The sequence below is a fragment of the Nerophis lumbriciformis genome, linkage group LG02, assembly GCF_033978685.3.
Source record: "Nerophis lumbriciformis linkage group LG02, RoL_Nlum_v2.1, whole genome shotgun sequence".
Lineage (NCBI taxonomy): Eukaryota > Metazoa > Chordata > Actinopteri > Syngnathiformes > Syngnathidae > Nerophis > Nerophis lumbriciformis.
This window is the reverse complement of record NC_084549.2, coordinates 4,787,501-4,810,000: the sequence shown is the minus strand read 5'-3', so window position 1 is coordinate 4,810,000 and position 22,500 is coordinate 4,787,501. Positions and strand designations below refer to the sequence as shown.

Genomic DNA, 22,500 nt, shown 5'->3' with positions numbered 1-22,500 from the left:
TAAAAGCGAACATGTTGGAATAAAAGCGAACATGTTGGAATAAAAGCAAACATGTTGGAATAAAAGCAAACATGTTGGAATAAAAGCAAACATGTTGTTGGAATAAAAGTGAACATGTTGTTGGAATAAAAGCAAACATGTTGTTGGAATAAAAGTGAACATGTTGGAATAAAAGCAAACATGTTGTTGGAATAAAAGCAAACATGTTTTTGGAATAAAACCAAACATGTTGGAATAAAAGTGAACATGTTGTTGGAATAAAAGTAAACAATTTGTTGGAATAAAAGCAAACATATTGGTGGAATAAAAGCGAACATGTTGGAATAAAAGCAAACATGTTTTTGGAATAAAAGCAAACACGTTTTTGGAATAAAAGCAAACATGTTGTTGGAATAAAAGTGAACATGTTGTTGGAATAAAAGCAAACATGTTGTTGGAATAAAAGTGAACATGTTGTTGGAATAAAAGCAAACATGTTGTTGGACTAAAAGCGAACATGTTGTTGGAATAAAAGTGAACATGTTGGAATAAAAGCGAACATGTTTTTGGAATAAAAGCCAACATGTTGTTGGAATAAAAGAGAACATGTTGTTGGACTAAAAGCGAACATGTTGTTGGAATAAAAGCGAACATGTTGCAATAAAAGCAAACATGTTGTTGGAATAAAAGTGAACATGTTGGAATAAAAGCGAACATGTTGTTGGAATAAAAACAAACATGTTGGAATAAAAGCAAACATGTTGGAATAAAAGCAAACATGTTGGAATAAAAGCAAACATGTTGTTGGAATAAAAGCGAACATGTTGGAATAAAAGCAAACATGTTGTTGGAATAAAAGCAAACATATTGTTGGAATAAAAGCAAACATGTTGTTGGAATAAAAGCAAACATGTTTTTGGAATAAAAGCAAACATGTTGTTGGAATAAAAGAGAACATGTTGGAATAAAACCAAACATGTTGTTGGAATAAAAGAGAACATGTTGGAATAAAACCAAACATGTTGTTGGAATAAAAGCAACCATATTGGTGGAATAAAAACAAACATGTTGTTGGAATAAAAGCGAACATATTGGTGGAATAAAAGCGAACATGTTGTTGGAATAAAAGCAAACATGTTGGAATAAAAGCAAACATGTTGTTGGAATAAAAGCAAACATGTTGTTGGAATAAAAGCAAACATGTTGGAATAAAAGCAAACATGTTGTTGGAATAAAAGTGAACATGTTGGAATAAATGCAAACATGTTGTTGGAATAAAAGCAAACATTTTGGAATAAAAACAAACATGTTGTTGGAATAAAAGCAAACATGTTGTTGGAATAAAAGCAAACATGTTGGAATAAAAGCAAACATGTTGTTGGAATAAAAGCAAACATGTTGGAATAAAAGCAAACATGTTGTTGGAATAAAAGCAAACATGTTGGATAAAAGCAAACATGTTGTTGGAATAAAAGCAAACATATTGGTGGAATAAAAACAAACATGTTGTTGGAATAAAAGCAAACATGTTGTTGGAATAAAAGCGAACATATTGGTGGAATAAAAGCGAACATGTTGTTGGAATAAAAGCGAACATGTTGTTGGAATAAAAGCAAACATGTTGGAATAAAAGCGAACATATTGGTGGAATAAAAGCAAACATGTTGTTGGAATAAAAGCGAACATATTGGTGGAATAAAAGCGAACATGTTGTTGGAATAAAAGCAAACATGTTGTTGTAATAAAAGCAAACATTTTATTGGAATAAAAGTGAACATGTTGGAATAAATGCGAACATGTTGTTGGAATAAAAGCAAACATGTTGGAATAAAAGCAAACATGTTGTTGGAATAAAAGCAAACATGTTGTTGTAATAAAAGCAAACATGTTATTGGAATAAAAGTGAACATGTTGTTGGAATGAAAGCAAACATGTTGTTGGAATAAAAGCAAACATGTTGTTCGAATAAAAGCAAACATGTTGGAATAAAAGCAAACATGTTGTTGGAATAAAAGCAAACATATTGTTGGAATAAAAGCAAACATGTTGTTGGAATAAAAGCGAACATGTTGGAATAAAAGCAAACATGTTGGAATAAAAGCAAACATATTGTTGGAATAAAAGTAAACATGTTATTGGAATAAAAGCAAACATGTTTTTGGAATAAAAGCAAACATGTTGTTGGAATAAAAGAGAACATGTTGGAATAAAAGAGAACATGTTGTTGGAATAAAACCAAACATGTTGTTGGAATAAAAGAGAACATGTTGGAATAAAAACAAACATGTTGTTGGAATAAAAGCAAACATATTGGTGGAATAAAAACAAACATGTTGTTGGAATAAAAGCAAACATGTTGTTGGAATAAAAGCGAACATATTGGTGGAATAAAAGCGAACATGTTGTTGGAATAAAAGCGAACATGTTGTTGGAATAAAAGCAAACATGTTGGAATAAAAGCGAACATATTGGTGGAATAAAAGCAAACATGTTGTTGGAATAAAACCAAACATGTTGTTGGAATAAAAGCAAACATGTTGTTGGAATAAAAGCAAACATGTTATTGGAATAAAAGTGAACATGTTGTTGGAATAAAAGCAAACATGTTGTTGGAATAAAAGCAAACATATTGGTGGAATAAAAGCAAACATGTTGGAATAAAAGCAAACATGTTGGAATAAAAGCAAACATGTTTTTGGAATAAAAGCAAACATGTTGTTGGAATAAAAGCAAACATGTTGTTGGAATAAAAACAAACATGTTGTTGGAATGAAAGCAAACATGTTGGAATAAAAGCAAACATGTTGTTGGAATAAAAGTAAACATGTTGGAATAAAAGCAAACATGTTGTTGGAATAAAAGCGAACATTTTGGTGGAATAAAAGCGAACATGTTGTTGGAATAAAAGCGAACATGTTGTTGGAATAAAAGCAAACATGTTGTTGGAATAAAAGCAAACATGTTGTTGGAATAAAAGCAAACATGTTGTTGGAATAAAAGCAAACATGTTGTTGGAATAAAAGCGAACAGGTTGGAATAAAAGCAAACATGTTGTTGGAATAAAAGCAAACATATTGGAATAAAAGCAAACATGTTTTTGGAATAAAAGCAAACATGTTTTTGGAATAAAAGCAAACACGTTTTTGGAATAAAAGCAAACATGTTGTTGGAATAAAAACAAACATGTTGTTGGAATAAAAGTGAACATGTTGGAATAAAAGTAAACATGTTATTGGAATAAAACCAAACATGTTGTTGGAATAAAAGTGAACATGTTGTTGGAATAAAAGTAAACATGTTGTTGGAATAAAAGCGAACATGTTGTTGGAATAAAAGCGAACAGGTTGGAATAAAAGCAAACATGTTGTTGGAATAAAAGCAAACATGTTGGAATAAAAGCAAACATGTTTTTGGAATAAAAGCAAACATGTTTTTGGAATAAAAGCAAACACGTTTTTGGAATAAAAGCAAACATGTTGTTGGAATAAAAACAAACATGTTGTTGGAATAAAAACAAACATGTTGTTGGAATAAAAGTGAACATGTTGTTGGAATAAAAGCAAACATGTTTTTGGAATAAAAGCAAACATGTTCTTGGAATAAAATTTAACATGTTGTTGGAATAAAAGCAAACATGTTGTTGGAATAAAAGCAAACATGTTGTTGGAACAACAGCAAAGAAAAGAAGCACAAGTATAATAAAGAAGAGATGATGTAATAAATACTACTTGATGATGTCACATATAACAACATAAGAAGTATCCTTTAAAGCAGGCCAGATACAAACATCATACTTGTCCACAACACTCTGGTCTGATACACCACATGTGTCATATCCACACTTATCAGATGATATCATCAATATCATCATCATCACCATCATCATCAACATCATCATCATCATGATCATCATCTTCATCATCATCATCACAATCACCATCATCACAATCATCGCCATCATCACCATTATCCTCATCATTGTCATCAAAGAAGAATTGAAAGTGAAACCTAACTTGACGTCTCCTCCACCTTACCTATGTACTGGCACGTACTTTATGACATCATATTGATAATGATAAGTAATAATGATAAGTCATGACATCATATTCATAATGATAATGATAAGTAATATTGATAAGTCATGACATCAATTTCACATGCTGATAAGTCATGACATCATATTGATAATGATAAATAATGACATCGTATTCATAATGATAAGTAATGACATCATATTCACAATGATAATGATAAGTATTAATGGTAAGTAATGACATCCTATTTACACAATGATAAGCAATGACATCATATTCATAATGATAAGTCATGACATCTTGTTCATAATGGTAAGTAATGACATTATATTCATAATGATAAGTAATGACATAATATTCGTAATGATAAGTAATGACATATTCATAATGATAATTATAAGTAATAGTGATAAGTCATGACATAATATTCACACAATGATAAGTCATGACAATTCATTCATAATGATAAGTATTGACATCATATTCATAATGATAAGTAATGAAATCATATTCATAATGATAAGTAATGACATTATATTCATAATGATAAGTAATGACATCATATTCATAATGATAATGATAAGTAATAGTAATAAATCATGACATAATATTCGCACAATGATAAGTCATGACATTATATTCATAATGATAAGTAATGGCATCATATTCATAATGATAAGTAATGATATCATAATTAAACAATGATAAGTGATGACATCATATTCACAATGATAAGTAATGACATCATATTCATAATAATAATGATAAGTAATAGTAAAAAGTCATGACATTATATTCACACAATGACAAGTCATGACATTACATTCATAATGATAAGTATTGACATCATATTCATGATAAGTAATGACATCATATTCATAATGATAAGTAATGACATCATATTCATAATGATAACGGTAAGTAATAATGATAAGTAATGACATCATATTCATAATGATAATGATAAATAATAGTAATAAGTCATGACATAATATTCACACAATTATAAGTCATGACATTATATTCATAATGATAAGTAATGACATCACATTCATAATGATAATTAATGACATAATATTCATAATGATAAGTAATGACATCATATCCATAATGATAATGATAGGTAATAGTGATAAGTCATGACATAATATTCACACAATGATAAGTCATGACATCATATTCATAATGATAATGATAATGATAATGATAATGATAAGTAATAATGATAAATAATGGCATAATATTCATAATGATATTTATAATGATAAGTAATGATGATAAGTTACGACATCATATTCACACAATGATAAGAAATGGCATTATATTCATAATGATAAGTATTGACATCATATTCATAATGATAAGTAATGACATTATATTCATAATGATAAGTAATGACATCATATTAATAATGATAAGTAATGACATCATATTCATATTGATAATGATAAGTAATAGTGATAAGTGATGACATAATATTCGCACAATGATAAGTCATGACATTATATTCATAATGCTAAGTATTGACATCTTATTCATAATGATAAGTAATGACATCATATTCATAATGATAATGATATGTTATAATGATAAGTAAAGGCATCATATTCATAATGATAAAGATAAGTAATAATGATAAGTAAAGGCATCATATTCATAATAATAATTATAATGATAAGTAATTTTAAATTTCCTGAGGGAAATCTCATGAAGGAATCAATAAAGTACTATCTATCTATCTATCTAATGATGATAAGTCACGACATCATATTCACACAATGATAAGTCATGACATCATATTCATAATGATAAGTCATGACATCATATTCACCCAATGATAAGTGTGTGTGTACCACTGTGTGTATTCATCTGTTCATCTTCTTCTAGCAGAAAGAAGGTCCATCCTAAGGTGTCTTATCCAGCCACAAGGAGGGACAATAGAGATGTTGTGACCAAAAACATGTGTTTTCATAGGGTTTGCCAACTTATTGTGTCTGCGTTCTGTTACTAACTTTTGTCTTCAAATAGAATTGAACATGAAGATCAATCGTGTCTACAGACAATAAAAGCTGCTTGGACACGTGGATAAGAGAGCGTGTGTGTGTGTGTGTGTGTGTGTGTGTGTGTGTGTGTGTGTGTGTGTGTGTGTGTGTGTGTGTGTGTGTGTGTGTGTGTGTGTGTGTGTGTGTGTGTGTGTGTGTGTGTGTGTGTGCCATGCTGGACTGGCACCTCAACAATGGGCAAGGAATGACTTGTTATGTGTGTGTGTGTGTGCACCTTCACATGATGTCATCAATACACACACACACGTCAGTCATTAGGGGTCTGCGCCTCCTCCTCCTCTCGTCTTTCTCTCTGGCTCACACACACACACACACACACACACACACACGCACACACACACACACGACAGTCTACACTGGCGATGGAAAAAGGATGAAAGCAGACATGCGAGTCAGCTAAAGCTGCAGGGCTGTAAAAGCCATTATTGCTATCATATGATATTTGACAAATGTATTAAAGATATTCTTGTAAAAACAAAAGCACAGAGCGAGAAGCTGAAGATATTCTGTCTGATCATCCTTGCTGCTGTAACACAAACACACTGTTGACACTATTTGTTTTGAAATCACTTTGGTCAAATGTTTTTAAAGTGATCAAATGGTAAATAGGTTGTACTTGTGTAGCGCTTTTCTACCTTTTTAAGGTACTCAAAGCGCTTTGACACTATTTCCACATTCACCCATTCACACACACACTGACTATAATACAATAGCAATAGGAGAGACTATTCATTTAAATTTAGGTCTACTTTACTATGGTACTGTATGGTGGTATTCGGTGCAGGTGGTACTAAGTTCGAGAACCACTCTATATAATATACACTGTATACTGACACTTGTGATTTAGGGCTATATAAATAAACATTGATTGATTGATTGATATACTATATGTTATTGTCATGTCTGTGATCATGTTTTGTTTAGTTATGGTTTGCTTGGTTTTTGGACACTTTTTAGTTCTTGTCTTCACTCCCTTTGTCACCATAGTAACCATTAGTTTCACCTGGTTCACATCGTCATGTCACGCACCTGTCTCACGTTTTCACATTTTGAGTCACGCACCTGTTTTCACTAATCATGTCATCACTATTTAAGCCTGTAGTTGCCAGGCTGTCACCCTGGCGACATCACTCTTGACACACTGTTTCATGTTCATAGTCCATGCTGCCCTGTTCACGTCATCGCAAGTAAGTTTTTGTTGATTAATGCCACAGTTAGTGAATTTTGTTTTTTTGTCCATAGTTCTGCCTTTGTGCGAGTTTTTGTTTTTATAGCCAAGTTTTGTACTTCCGCCCTTGTGCGCACCTTTTGTTTATTCCTTTGTTAGTGTAAAATAAATAATGTCTTTACCTTCACGCCATGCCACATCCAGCTTTACTTGCATCTCGGGAAAACAAACACACCTTAGTCCAAGTCTTGACAGTTATACACTATAAACAATATACTATAGACTATATAGTAGGGGTGTAACGGTACACAAAAATTTCAGTTCGGTACGTACCTCGGTTTAGAGGTCACAATTCGGTTCATTTTTGGTACAGTAAGAAAACAACAAAATATAAATTTTTGGGTTATTTATTTACCAAATTTGTAAACAATGGCTTTATCCTTTTAACATTGGGAACACTATAATAATTCTGCCCACGTTAATCAACATTAAACTCCCTCAAGTTGTTGCTCAGATTAAATAAAATGACAAAATTTTTCATCTACATATAAAAAGTGCAACATTAAACAGTTTCAAGTCAACTCATCATGCTTAATTTCTTACAGCATTTGGGAAGCCTGTAGTCGATTTTTATTATGTAAATGTTATATTTTTATCAACTTTTGATAGCAGGGACCCTGCCATTCTAAACTAGGCTGCTGCATTACTAATGATTAACGTAACTATAGCTGAAAAAATGGTACAATAGCAATAGGAGAGACTATTCATCCCTGAACACCATGGAGTTCATGTAGGCTTAATGATGCACTTATATTATTATATGAACTATCAGAGACAGAAACTCTTCATTTAACATAATGTCCTTTTTTGCTGCTTCAACACAGCTCAATCAACACAGAAAAAGGTCAAGTGAAATAACAGACAGACAGGGCTTTGCTGTCCGTAACACACACACACACACACACACACACACGCACACACCGCAAAATGAGCTAACGTTACGCTAAAAGCTAATTAGCCTTCACCTCAAACTAAGGCCTGGGGGCCACATGCGGCCTGTTAAGCTTTTCAATCAGGCCCGCCGGACATTCCCAAATAATTGTTTTAGATGTTTAAGATGTAAAGTGTAGCTGCCATTATGATGTGCACTCTTGTTTTCCAACGACCGTAAGTCTTCAACTCTACTAAGTCTATCAATGCTTGGAATCTGCACTTATGGAAGATATACCAGTTACTATGGTCATCTAATTAGTTACTATGGTAATCTACGTCACAGCAGCTCAGACGAGGCACCAAGAAGTGTGGGTGGGAAGCGTTTCCACAGACACGGAAGGAGATTTTCACAACAAAGCTCTAAAGCAGGGGTCCCCAAACTTCGGCCCGCGGGCCAGATCCGGCCCCCCGGCATCCAAAATCCGGCCCACGGGAAGTCCCAAGAATTTTTATTTTATTTTGATTTTTTATTTATTTTATTTTATTTATTTATTTTTTTTATTTTTTTTATCTTTCCTTTCTAATCCATTTTCTACCGCTTGTTACTCTCAGTGTCTCCTAGCCGCTCAGGCAAATCATATTGTCTAAAAATTAATTTTCCCATCGATAACGTGACAATGTTAAATGTTGATGGACATCAAAGTTAATTGATGTTAAATGACAATACGGATTAACTCGCTGGATTATAAAGACAATTTATATATGTGTATATACATATATATATATATATATATATATATATATATATATATATATATATATATATATATATATATATACAGCCCGGCCCCCGGACACATTTTTTTAACCCAATGCGGCCCCCGAGTCAAAAAGTTTGGGGACCCCTGCTCTAAAACTTAGCGATGTATCAGATATATCAGATTGTAGGTAGGCACAGGTCCGGTGGCCATGGATGAAGTGCTGGCTGTCCAGACTCAGGACCTGGGGTGGACCACTCGCCTGTGCATCGGTTGGGAACATCTCTGCGCTGCTGACTCGTCTCCGCTTGGGATGGTGTCCTGCTGGCCCCACTATGGACTGGACTCTTACTATTATGTTGGATCCACTATGGACTGGACTCTCACAATATTATGTCAGACCCACTCGACATCCATTGCATTCGGTCTCCCCTAGAGAGGGGGGAGGGTTACCCACATATGCGGTCCTCTCCAAGGTTTCTCATAGTCATTCACATCGACGTCCCACTGGGGTGAGTTTTTCCTTTACCTAATGTGGGCTCTGTACCGAGGATGTCGTTGTGGCTTGTGCAGCCCTTTGAGACACTTGTGATTTAGGGCTATATAAATAAACATTGATTGATTGATTGATATATAAAGTACTATATAAAAAATACCTTGCAAGGAGTGGTAGTTGCCCCAGTAGACTATATATGAAATATTATATAATAAAGACCTTGCAAGGAGTGGTAGATGCCCCAGTAGACTGTATATGAAATATTATATAATAAATACCTTGCAAGGAGTGGTAGATGCCCAAGTAGACTATATATGAAGTACTATTTAATAAATACCTTGCAAGGAGTGGTAGATGCCCCAGTAGACTGTATATGAAATATTATATAATAAATACCTTGCAAGGAGTGGTAAATGCCCCAGTTCACTATATATGAAATATTATATAATAAATACCTTGCAAGAAGTGGTAGATGCCCCAGTAGACTATATAATAAATATTATATAATAAATACCTTGCAAGGAGTGGTAGATACCCCAGTAGACTATATATGAAGTACTATATAATAAATACCTTGCAAGGAGTGGTAGATGCCCCAGTAGACTATATATGAAGTACTATATAATAAATACCTTGCAAGGAGTGGTAGATGCCCCAGTAGACTATATATGAAGTACTATATAATAAATACCTTGCAAGGAGTGGTAGATGCTCCAGTAGACTATATATTAAGTACTATATACCTTGCAAGGAGTGGTAGATGCTCCAGTAGACTATATATTAAGTACTATATACCTTGCAAGGAGTGGTAGATGCCCCAGTAGACTATATATGAAGTACTATATAATAAATACCTTGCAAGGAGTGGTAGATGCTCCAGTAGACTATATAATAAATAGTATATAATAAATACCTTGCAAGGAGTGGTAGATGCTCCAGTAGACTATATAATAAATAGTATATAATAAATACCTTGCAAGGAGTGGTAGATGCCCCAGTAGACTATATATGAAGTACTATATAATAAATACCTTGCAAGGAGTGGTAGATGCCCCAGCAGACTATATATGAAGTACTATATAATAAATACCTTGCAAGGAGTGGTAGATTCCCCAGTAGACTATATAATAAATAGTATATAATAAATACCTTGCAAGGAGTGGTAGATGCCCCAGTAGACTATATAATAAATATTATATAATAAATACCTTGCATGGAGTGGTAGATGCCCCAGTAGACTTTACTTGTATATGAAATATTATACAATAAATACCTTGCAAGGAGTGGTAGATGCCCCAGTAGACTATAGATGAAGTACTATATAATAAATACCTTGCAAGGAGTGGTAGATGCCCCAGTAGACTATATATGAAGTACTATATAATAAATACCTTGCAAGGAGTGGTAGACGCCCCAGTAGACTGTATATGAAATATTATATAATAAATACCTTGCAAGGAGTGGTAGATGCCCCAGTTCACTATATATGAAATATTATATAATAAATACCTTGCAAGAAGTGGTAGATGCCCCAGTAGACTATATATGAAGTACTATATAATACATACCCTGCAAGGAGTGGTAGATGCCCCAGTAGACTATATATGAAGTACTATATAATAAATACATTGCAAGGAGTGGTAGATGCCCCAGTAGACTGTATATGAAATATTATATAATAAATACCTTGCAAGGAGTGGTAGATGCCCCAGTAGACTATATATGAAGTATTATATAATAAATACCTTGCAAGGAGTGGTAGATGCCCCAGTAGACTATATATGAAGTACTATATAATAAATACGTTGCAAGGAGTGGTAGATGTCCCAGTAGACTATATATGAAGTACTATATAATAAATACGTTGCAAGGAATGGTAGATGTCCCAGTAGACTATATATGAAGTACTATATAATAAATACGTTGCAAGGAGTGGTAGATGCCCCAGTAGACTATATAATAAATATTATATAATAAATACATTGCAAGGAGTGGTAGATGCCCCAGTAGACTTTACTTGTATATGAAATATTATACAATAAATACCTTGCAAGGAGTGGTAGATGCCCCAGTAGACTATATATGAAGTACTATATAATAAATACCTTGCAAGGAGTGGTAGATGCTCCAGTAGACTATATATGAAGTACTATATAATAAATACCTTGCAAGGAGTGGTAGATGCTCCAGTAGACTATATATGAAGTACTATATAATAAATACCTTGCAAGGAGTGGTAGATGCTCCAGTAGACTATATATTAAGTACTATATACCTTGCAAGGAGTGGTAGATGCTCCAGTAATAAATAGTATATAATAAATACCTTGCAAGGAGTGGTAGATGCCCCAGTAGACTATATAATAAATATTATATAATAAATACCTTGCAAGGAGTGGTAGATACCCCAGTAGACTATATATGAACTATTATATAATAAATACCTTGCAAGGAGTGGTAGATGCTCCAGTAATAAATAGTATATAATAAATACCTTGCAAGGAGTGGTAGATGCCCCAGTAGACTATATACTAAGTACTATATAATAAATACCTTGCAAGGAGTTGTAGATTCCCCAGTAGACGCGCAGGCAGTTCTTCTCCTTCTTCATGCTCCTCTTGCAGCGACATCGGTACAAAGGACTTTGCTTGAGCGCGTCCACGGCGCTCCGGCACTCGTCCTGCGCGTCCATGCGGCCGACTTGGCTGAAGTTGCCGTGCTTGCCGGACACGCACTGCCTGATGGTGCGGTACCTGGAGCTGCAGGCGGGCTCCTGCAGGCACTGCTCGCTGGCCCGCACGCAGTCCGGCCGCGAGCCGCCCGCACGCCGCGCGCCCTCCTCGGCCGCGCACCGCACATCTGCGAGCAGACGGGATCGTGATCAATTACGAGCGGGGAACACATCCACGCAACTTTTAGTCGCGGGGAAAAGTTCTTTCCCGCTCTTGAATTGGGACTACAAACCTAGGAGAAGAAGTCCGGCCAGCAGCAGCATCATCATCATCACCGCCGCCGTCCTCATCATCATCATCGTCGTCGTCCTCTGCCGACGCACGACGAGCATGTCGCGGGAAAAGACGTCCAGCAGCGCTCAGGAGAAGTTCCGAGCCAGTGCGGGGAGTTCCATGGAGGGGAGAGAGAGAGAAAGACGGGCGAGGTTGTGTTTCCTGGCAGGAGAACAAAGTGCGAGGCGATCGCGTCGTCCGGCGTGTGAGCGCGCGCATGCACGCACGCACGGCCAAGTGGCGCATTGAGCGGGAGGAGCGATCACTGGCGCGCGTTAACGCGACTAAACCATCGCCAACTCAAGTAACTATTCTGCAATGTTCATCAAGTCTTGCAAACAATAGTCCCTTCATAAAGATGGCTTTCATAATATCGCGGGAAATGTGTTTTTTTTTTTATCACTGGACAACTTATATCTATATTTATAATAACGCTGGTATAAAATAAAACATACCAAACTAACAGTTAGCAATAAATCCATCCATAAAATACAGAATAATATAGAGATTAATACTCCTATACTGCCAAATGATGTGTATTAGCGCAGCGGACACTGGCGCCATCTTGCGGCGGCTTTAAGCACAGCATGAAGCGTTGAGAACATAAAACATGACATCGTTGAATTTTTATTTTTTTATTTAGAGTTAGGTTCTAAAAAACTACACAGTCTTTGAAAAGACGTACTTTATGATATATTACGATTAAATATGTATGATATTCCTGACCGGATGTGACGGACAGGCGGGCCTGGTGGCGAAGGGGAGCATTATTTGGCAGGAAGTTTCGAAGGACGCGGGCACTCCGTGTCCACTTTTCAGCAGCGGAGTTTTTTGTTGCCATAAATACGAACATCAGAGTTTTGGACATCTTTAAAGACGTCAATGTGAGTCACAAATAGCTCGACATAAGGTTGTGTCCGAGACGGAAAAAATAAGTATATGACTGGGGGGGAAAAAAAGGCAACATTTTAAAGCTGCACATCTTAATGAGGTCAAGGTTTAACGAGATCTTCTTAGCTAGCATTAGCAACATAGCTTCTGAGATCTAAACACACAAATGATAAAATTGAGTGTACTATTAGTGTGTATGGAATACAAAATAGTGTGTACTATTAGTGTGTACAAAGTACAAAATAGTGTGTACAGAGTACCAAATAGTGTGTACTATTTGTGTGTACAAAGTACAAAATAGTGTGTACTATTAGTGTGTACAAAGTACAAAATAGGGTGTACTATTAATGTGTACAAAGTATAAAATAGTGTGTACTATTAGTGTGTGCAAAGTATACAATAGTGTGTACTATTAGTGTGTACAGAGTACAAAATAGTGTGTACTATTTGTGTGTACAAAGTACAAAATAGTGTGTACAAAGTATAAAATAGTGTGTACTATTAGTGTGTGCAAAGTATAAAATAGTGTCTACTATTAGTGTGTGCAAAGTATAAAATAGTGTGTGCAAAGTATAAAGTAGCGTGTACTATTTTTGTGTACAAAGTATAAAATAATGTGTACTATTAGAGTGTACAAAGTATAAAAAAGTGTGCACTATTAGTATGTAAATAGTATAAAATAGTGTGTACTATTAGTGTGTGCAAAGTATAAAATAGTGTGTGCAAAGTATAAAGTAGCGTGTACTATTTTTGTGTACAAAGTATAAAATAGTGTGTACTATTAGAGTGTACAGAGTATAAAAAAGTGTGCACTATTAGTATGTAAATAGTATAAAATAGTGAGTACTATTATTGCATGCAAAGTATAAAATAGTGTGTACTATCAGCTTGTACAAAGTATAAAGTAGTGTGTACAAAGTATAAAATAGTGTATACTATTAGTGTGTACAAAGCATAAAATGGTGTGTACTATTAGTGTGTATAAAGTATTAAAAAGTGTGTACTATTAGTGTGTGCAAAGTATAAAGTAGCGTGTACTATTTTTGTGTACAAAGTATAAAATAATGTGTACTATTAGAGTGTACAAAGTATAAAAAAAAGTGTGCACTATTAGTATATAAATAGTATAAAATAGTGAGTACTATTATTGCGTGCAAAGTATAAAATAGTGTGTACTATCAGCTTGTACAAAGTATAAAGTAGTGTGTACTATTAGTGTGTACAAAGTATAAAATAGTGTGTACTATTAGTGTGTACAAAGTATAAAATAGTGTGTACTATTAGTGTGTGTAAAGTATTAAATAGTGTGTATAATTAGTGTGTGCAAAGTATAAAGTAGCGTGTACTATTTTTGTGTACAAAGTATAAAATAACGTGTACTATTAGAGTGTACAAAGTATTTAAAAAAAAGTGTGCATTATTAGTATGTAAATAGTATAAAATAGTGTGTACTATTAGTGTGTGCAAAGTATAAAATAGTGTGTACTATTAGTGTGTGCAAAGTATAAAATAGTGTGTACTATTAGTGTGTACAGAGTACAAAATAGTGTGTACTATTAGTGTGTACAGAGTACAAAATAGTGTGTACTATTTGTGTGTACAAAGTACAAAATAGTGTGTACAAAGTATAAAATAGTGTGTACTATTAGTGTGTACAAAGTACAAAATAGTGTGTACTATTAGTGTGTACAGAGTACAAAATAGTGTGTACTATTTGTGTGTACAAAGTACAAAATAGTGTGTACTATTTGTGTGTACAAAGTACAAAATAGTGTGTACTATTAATGTGTACAAAGTATAAAATAGTGTGTACTATTAGTGTGTGCAAAGTATAAAATAGTGTGTACTATTAGTGTGTGCAAAGTATAAAATAGTGTGTACTATTAGTGTGTGCAAAGTATAAAATAGTGTGTGCAAAGTATAAAGTAGCGTGTACTATTTTTGTGTACAAAGTATAAAATAATGTGTACTATTAGAGTGTACAAAGTATAAAAAAGTGTGCACTATTAGTATGTAAATAGTATAAAATAGTGTGTACTATTAGTGTGTGCAAAGTATAAAATAGTGTGTGCAAAGTATAAAGTAGCGTGTACTATTTTTGTGTACAAAGTATAAAATAGTGTGTACTATTAGAGTGTACAGAGTATAAAAAAGTGTGCACTATTAGTATGTAAATAGTATAAAATAGTGAGTACTATTATTGCGTGCAAAGTATAAAATAGTGTGTACTATCAGCTTGTACAAAGTATAAAGTAGTGTGTACAAAGTATAAAATAGTGTATACTATTAGTGTGTACAAAGCATAAAATGGTGTGTACTATTAGTGTGTATAAAGTATTAAAAAGTGTGTACTATTAGTGTGTGCAAAGTATAAAGTAGCGTGTACTATTTTTGTGTACAAAGTATAAAATAATGTGTACTATTAGAGTGTACAAAGTATAAAAAAAAGTGTGCACTATTAGTATATAAATAGTATAAAATAGTGAGTACTATTATTGCGTGCAAAGTATAAAATAGTGTGTACTATCAGCTTGTACAAAGTATAAAGTAGTGTGTACTATTAGTGTGTACAAAGTATAAAATAGTGTGTACTATTAGTGTGTACAAAGTATAAAATAGTGTGTACTATTAGTGTGTGCAAAGTATAAAATAGTGTGTGCAAAGTATAAAGTAGCGTGTACTATTTTTGTGTACAAAGTATAAAATAACATGTACTATTAGAGTGTACAAAGTATAAAAAAGTGTGCACTATTAGTATGTAAATAGTATAAAATAGTGAGTACTATTATTGCGTGCAAAGTATAAAATAGTGTGTACTATCAGCTTGTACAAAGTATAAAGTAGTGTGTACTATTAGTGTGTACAAAGTATAAAATAGTGTGTACTATTAGTGTGTACAAAGTATAAAATAGTGTGTACTATTAGTGTGTATAAAGTATAAAATAGTGTGTACTACTAGTGTGTGCAAAGCATGAAATAGTATGTACTATTAGTGAGTATAAAGTAGTGTGTACTATTAGTGTGTGCAAAGTATAAAATAGTGTGTACAAAGTATAAAATAGTGTGCACTATTAGAGTGTACAGAGTATAAAATAGTGCATACTATTAGAGTGCACAAAGTATAAAATAGTGTGTACTATTAGATTGTACAAAGTATAAAATAGTGTGTACTATTAGTGTGTACAACGTATAAAATAGTGTGCACTAATAGAGTGTAAAATGTATAAAATAGTGTGTATTACTAGTGTGTACAAAGTATAAAATAGTGTGTACTGTTAGTGTGTACAAAGTATAAAATAATGTGTACTACTAGTGTGTACAAAGTATAAAAAAGTGTGCCCAAATACTTTATGTAAGTAGTATAAAATAGTGAGTACTATTATTGCATGCAAAGTATAAAATAGTGTGTACTATTAGTGTGTACAAAGTATAAAATAGTGTGTACTATTAGTGTGTATAAAGTATTAAATAGTGTGTATTATTAGTGTGTGCAAAGTATAAAGTAGCGTGTACTATTTTTGTGTACAAAGTATAAAATAACGTGTACTATTAGAGTGTACAAAGTATTAAAAAAAGTGTGCACTATTAGTATGTAAATAGTATAAAATAGTGAGTACTATTATTGCGTGCAAAGTATAAAATAGTGTGTACTATCAGCTTGTACAAAGTATAAAGTAGTGTGTACAAAGTATAAAATTGTGTGTACTATTACTGTGTACAAAGTATAAAATAGTGTGTACTATTAGTGTGTATAAAGTATTAAATAGTATGTACTATTAGTGTGTGCAAAGTATAAAGTAGCGTGTACTATTTTTGTGTACAAAGTATAAAATAATGTGTACTATTAGAGTGTACAAAGTATAAAAAAAAGTGTGTACTATTAGTATGTAAATAGTATAAAATAGTGAGTACTATTATTGCGTGCAAAGTATAAAATAGTGTGTACTATCAGCTTGTACAAAGTATAAAGTAGTGTGTACTATTAGTGTGTACAAAGTATAAAATAGTGTGTACAAAACATAAAATGGTGTGTACTATTAGTGTGTACATAGTATAAAATAGTGAGTACTATTATGGTGTGCAAAGTATAAAATAGTGTACTATCAGCTTGTACAAAGTATAAAGTAGTGTATACTATTAGTGTGTACAAAGTATAAAATTGTGTGTACTTTTAGTGTGTACAAAGTATAAAATAGTGTGTACTATTAGTGTGTATAAAGTATTAAATAGTGTGTATTATTAGTGTGTGTGAAGTATAAAGTAGCGTGTACTATTTTTGTGTACAAAGTATAAAATAATGTGTACTATTAGAGTGTACAAAGTATAAAAAAGTGTGCACTATTAGTATGTAAATAGTATAAAATAGTGAGTACTATTATTGCGTGCAAAGTATAAAATAGTGTGTACTATCAGCTTGTACAAAGTATAAAGTAGTGTGTACTATTAGTGTGTACAAAGTATAAAATAGTGTGTACTATTAGTATGTACAAAGTATAAAATAGTGTGTACTATTAGTGTGTATAAAGTATAAAATAGTGTGTACTGCTAGTGTGTGCAAAGCATAAGATAGTATGTACTATTAGTGAGTATAAAGTAGTGTGTACTATTAGTGTGTGCAAAGTATAAAATAGTGTGCACAAAGTATAAAATAGTGTGTACTATTAGAGTGTACAAAGTATAAAATAGGGTGTACTATTAGTGTGTACAACATATAAAATAGTGTGCACTAATAGAGTGTAAAATGTATAAAATAGTGTGTATTACTAGTGTGTACAAAGTATAAAATAATGTGTACTACTAGATTGTACAAAGTATAAAAAAAGTGTGCCCAAATACTTTATGTAAATAGTATAAAATAGTGAGTACTATTATTGCATGCAAAGTATAAAATAGTGTGTACTATTAGTGTGTACAAAGTATAAAATAGTGTGTACTATTAGTGTGTATAAAGTATTAAATAGTGTGTATTATTCGTGTGTGCAAAGTATAAAGTAGCGTGTACTATTTTTGTGTACAAAGTATAAAATAATGTGTACTATTAGAGTGTACAAAGTATAAAAAAAGTGTGCACTATTAGTATGTAAATAGTATAAAATAGTGAGTACTATTATTGCGTGCAAAGTATAAAATAGTGTGTACTATCAGCTTGTACAAAGTATAAAGTAGTGTGTACTATTAGTGTGTACAAAGTATAAAATAGTGTGTTCTATTAGTGTGTATAAAGTATTAAATAGTGTGTACTATTAGTGTGTGCAAAGTATAAAGTAGTGTGTACTATTTTTGTGTACAAAGTATAAAATAATGTGTACTATTAGAGTGTACAAAGTATAAAAACAAGTGTGCACTATTAGTGTGTACATAGTATAAAATAGTGAGTACTATTATTGTGTGCAAAGTATAAAATAGTGTACTATCAGCTTGTACAACGTATAAAGTAGTGTATACTATTAGTGTGTACAAAGTATAAAATTGTGTGTACTATTAGTGTGTACAAAGTATAAATTAGTGTGTACTATTAGTGTGTATAAAGTATTAAATAGTGTGTATTATTAGTGTGTGCAAAGTATAAAGTAGCGTGTACTATTTTTGTGTACAAAGTATAAAATAATGTGTACTATTAGAGTGTACAAAGTATAAAAAAGTGTGTACTAATGGTATGTAAATAGTATAAAATAGTGAGTACTATTATTGCATGCAAAGTATAAAATAGTGTGTACTATTAGTGTGTACAAAGTATAAAATAGTGTGTACTATTAGTGTGTATAAAGTATTAAATAGTGTGTATTATTAGTGTGTGCAAAGTATAAAGTAGCGTGTACTATTTTTGTGTACAAAGTATAAAATAACGTGTACTATTAGAGTGTACAAAGTATTTAAAAAAAAGTGTGCATTATTAGTATGTAAATAGTATAAAATAGTGAGTACTATTATTGCGTGCAAAGTATAAAATAGTGTGTGTACTATCAGCTTGTACAAAGTATAAAGTAATGTGTACTATTAGTGTGTACAAAGTATAAAATAGTGTGTACTATTAGTGTGTATAAAGTATTAAATAGTGTGTATTATTAGTGTGTGTGAAGTATAAAGTAGCGTGTACTATTTTTGTGTACAAAGTATAAAATAATGTGTACTATTAGAGTGTACGAAGTATAAAAAAAGTGTGCACTATTAGTATGTAAATAGTATAAAATAGTGAGTACTATTATTGCGTGCAAAGTATAAAATAGTGTGTACTATCAGCTTGTACAAAGTATAAAGTAGTGTGTACTATTAGTGTGTACAAAGTATAAAATTGTGTGTACTATTAGTGTGTACAAAGTATAAAATAGTTGCCACAAACATTGCCACAAAAGTCGAATTATGAAAGTTCATCGCAAATTCTCCAATGGCATTAACGATTTCAAGTTATTATTAAAATATTGGAGAATGGTTAAAAAAGAAAAAGTAAAAAGGCCCTTAAATTATTATCTTTATTGGAGGTATCTGTCAGGTTCAAACACTGATGACATCTATTAAACAGACAGGGAAGCAAGGAATCATGCAGAGACAGTTCAATTTAGCTCAATGAGGAGAGACGTTTTGGGCTGTACTCTAGTTACAGAAACAACCTACGCTCTAAAGTCCAGCCCACATGCTCCTCTATTTATTTGGGAGGTCCCTGGTTAACATCACTGAGGCCGCCTCTAAAATGAGTGGCCACACATTTCATGCAAAGCAGCTTCCAGTACGCACAATACGTGACGGAATGTGCTGGGGCCTTGTGATTGCCTTGTCTCTGCTTCGTCTGTGTGCTGTCATCTTATCTTCATTGGGGTCCTTGAAGTCCTTGGCTGTTAGTGGGCTAAGACAAACAAAATATCTGCGGCGAGGCAACCCCTCATATGTCGTGACTGATAACAAGTTGTGTCCTTGCACAGATAGAAAAGTACAACTTGAGCACAATAGCTAATAACGATAGCAACGGCCTTTAAGCATAAGAGTTGTGTGATAACTTACACATAATTATTCTAACAGAATGTAAATTGTTTTAAATTAAGCCCAATTTTAGTTTTTTTACTTATTTAATTTCTTTCTATTGGTTAAATTTTTATTCATTTGGTTTTGTCACTACTTTTTTTTTTTTAACATTTTTTGTTTGTGTAAGGATGTTAGTTGCTTGTCTGTAATGTTGAGGTGTGCCTTTAATGTTGTCAATGTTTGTGTGTTCAATTGTTCATTTAATAAAAGAAATAAACACAAATGAACGATTTAGCTGCTCTAAGTGCTAATTAGTGTGTTTTTTTTTCTCCTTTTTAGTCCAACATCCTCCACAATGAGCTTGGACAAGCTTTTCCACCAAATCCTTCTGACCGAACAACAATTAAGTGAGCAAAATCAGAAGTTAAAAGAAGGTAAGTCAGCTTACTGTTTGTTAGTGTAAAATAACTTCATTAAATGCTAAAAGTTTTTTTATGGCAGCATCACGTTTACAGTCTGATGGTCAGCTGACACTTAATTGTTGTCTTTTGATCACTTACACATTCATGTTTTTCATTATTTGTTGCCTTTCTTTATGTGTTGTAATGCAATGTTATCATCTGCACAGCCATGTCTGTCATGATCTGTCACTTCAGATCATACCTTGTTTTGACTTTGTTGGCATTTTCCCGGGTTTAGTGTCTTACTTCTGATTACCTCTGAGCATCTTCTCCTCGCAGATGTCTTCATTTTCTAATTACGGCTCTTGAAGTGGAGCCTTTGCTGCTATCCTTGTTGGGACTTTGTGATTGTTTATTCATGTGTACGCTTCTTGTGCTGCACGTTTTCACCCGTAAGTCTTTGCTGTGCTCCAGCATTCCGTTTTTTTGTTGTGTTGCAGTCTGTTTAGTTTAGTTTTGTTTTGCATAGACTTCCCCATGTGCGTCTGTGCCTTTCCTAGCAGCGCTCGTCCTTTGTTTATTTGAGCCATTGAATACCTCTGTTCCTGTATATATGTGTGTTTATGTATGTATATATATCTATGAATATGTATATATATATATATATATATATATATATATATATATATATATATATATATATATATATATATATATATATATATATATGTGTGTGTTAATGTATGTGTATATATATATATATATGAATATGTATATATATATATGTGTGTTAATGTATGTATGTACTGTATATGAATATGTATGAAAGTAAACGCCTACCTTGTTTACTTTCGGGATAACCTCCTTAAATACAGTATATATATATATATATATATATGTATATATATATATATATATATATATATATATATATATATATATATATATATATATATATATATATATATATATATATATGTGTGTGTGTGTGTGTGTGTATATATGTATATTAAGGCTGCAACTAGCAATTAATTTGATAATCGATTAATCTGTGGATTATTACTTCGATTAATCGATTAATAACTGGATAAAAGAGACAAACTACATTTCTATCCTTTCCAGAATTTTATTGGGGGGAAAAACAGCATACTGGCCCCATACTTATTTTGATTATTGTTTCTCAGCTGTTTGTAAATGTTGCAGTTTATAAACAAAGGTTTATATAAAAAAGAAAAAAGCCTCTGCGCATGCGCATAGCATAGATCCAACGAATCGATGACTAAATTAATCGGCAACTATTTTTATAATTGATTTTAATCGATTTAATCGATTAGTTGTTGCAGCCCTAATGTGTATATATATATATATATATGTTTTTTTGTGGGTTTTTTGTATATGTATATACAGTATGTATGTATGTGTATATATGTATATGAATGTGTGTACACATGTATGTGTATATGTGTGTTTTTATATATATATATATGTGTGTTAATGTATGTATGTACTGTATATGAATATGTATGAAAGTAAAAGCCTACCTTGTTTACTTTCGGGATAACCTCCTTAAATACAGTATATATATATATATATATATATATATATATATATATATATATATATATATATATATATATATATATATATATATATATATATATATATATATATATATATATGTGTGTGTGTGTGTGTGTGTGTATATGTATATTAAGGCTGCAACTAGCGATTAATTTGATAATCGATTAATCTGTCGATTATTACTTCGATTAATAACTGGATAAAAGAGACAAACTACATTTCTATCCTTTCCAGA

The 22,500-nt window shown here is 32.4% G+C and overlaps 2 protein-coding genes across 4 annotated transcripts in view; one reads left to right on the top strand and one right to left on the bottom strand.

Annotated features, from left to right (window-relative positions):
* Positions 1 to 12,630, bottom strand: part of LOC133578269 (GDNF family receptor alpha-1-like) — a 165,440-nt gene extending 152,810 nt beyond the window's left edge. Inside the window, exons 1-2 of the mRNA XM_061932598.2 lie at positions 12,395 to 12,630; positions 11,984 to 12,289 (exon numbers count right to left, since the gene is read on the bottom strand). Coding sequence (XP_061788582.1) covers positions 11,984 to 12,289; positions 12,395 to 12,494 — 406 coding nt within the window. The 5' untranslated portion in view covers positions 12,495 to 12,630. The remainder of the gene's footprint in view (positions 1 to 11,983; positions 12,290 to 12,394) is intronic.
* ccdc172 (coiled-coil domain containing 172) overlaps positions 12,610 to 22,500 on the top strand; it is a 52,113-nt gene continuing 42,222 nt past the window's right edge. For 2 of the 3 annotated variants that reach the window (XM_061932880.1, XM_061932719.1), the window contains exons 1-2: positions 13,217 to 13,319; positions 20,623 to 20,717. In XM_061932880.1, the coding sequence (XP_061788864.1) occupies positions 20,639 to 20,717 (79 nt within the window). In that variant the 5' untranslated portion in view covers positions 13,217 to 13,319; positions 20,623 to 20,638. Of the gene's footprint in view, positions 12,740 to 13,216; positions 13,320 to 20,622; positions 20,718 to 22,500 lie in introns of those variants that run through there. The other variant, XM_061932796.1, reaches the window with a different exon arrangement.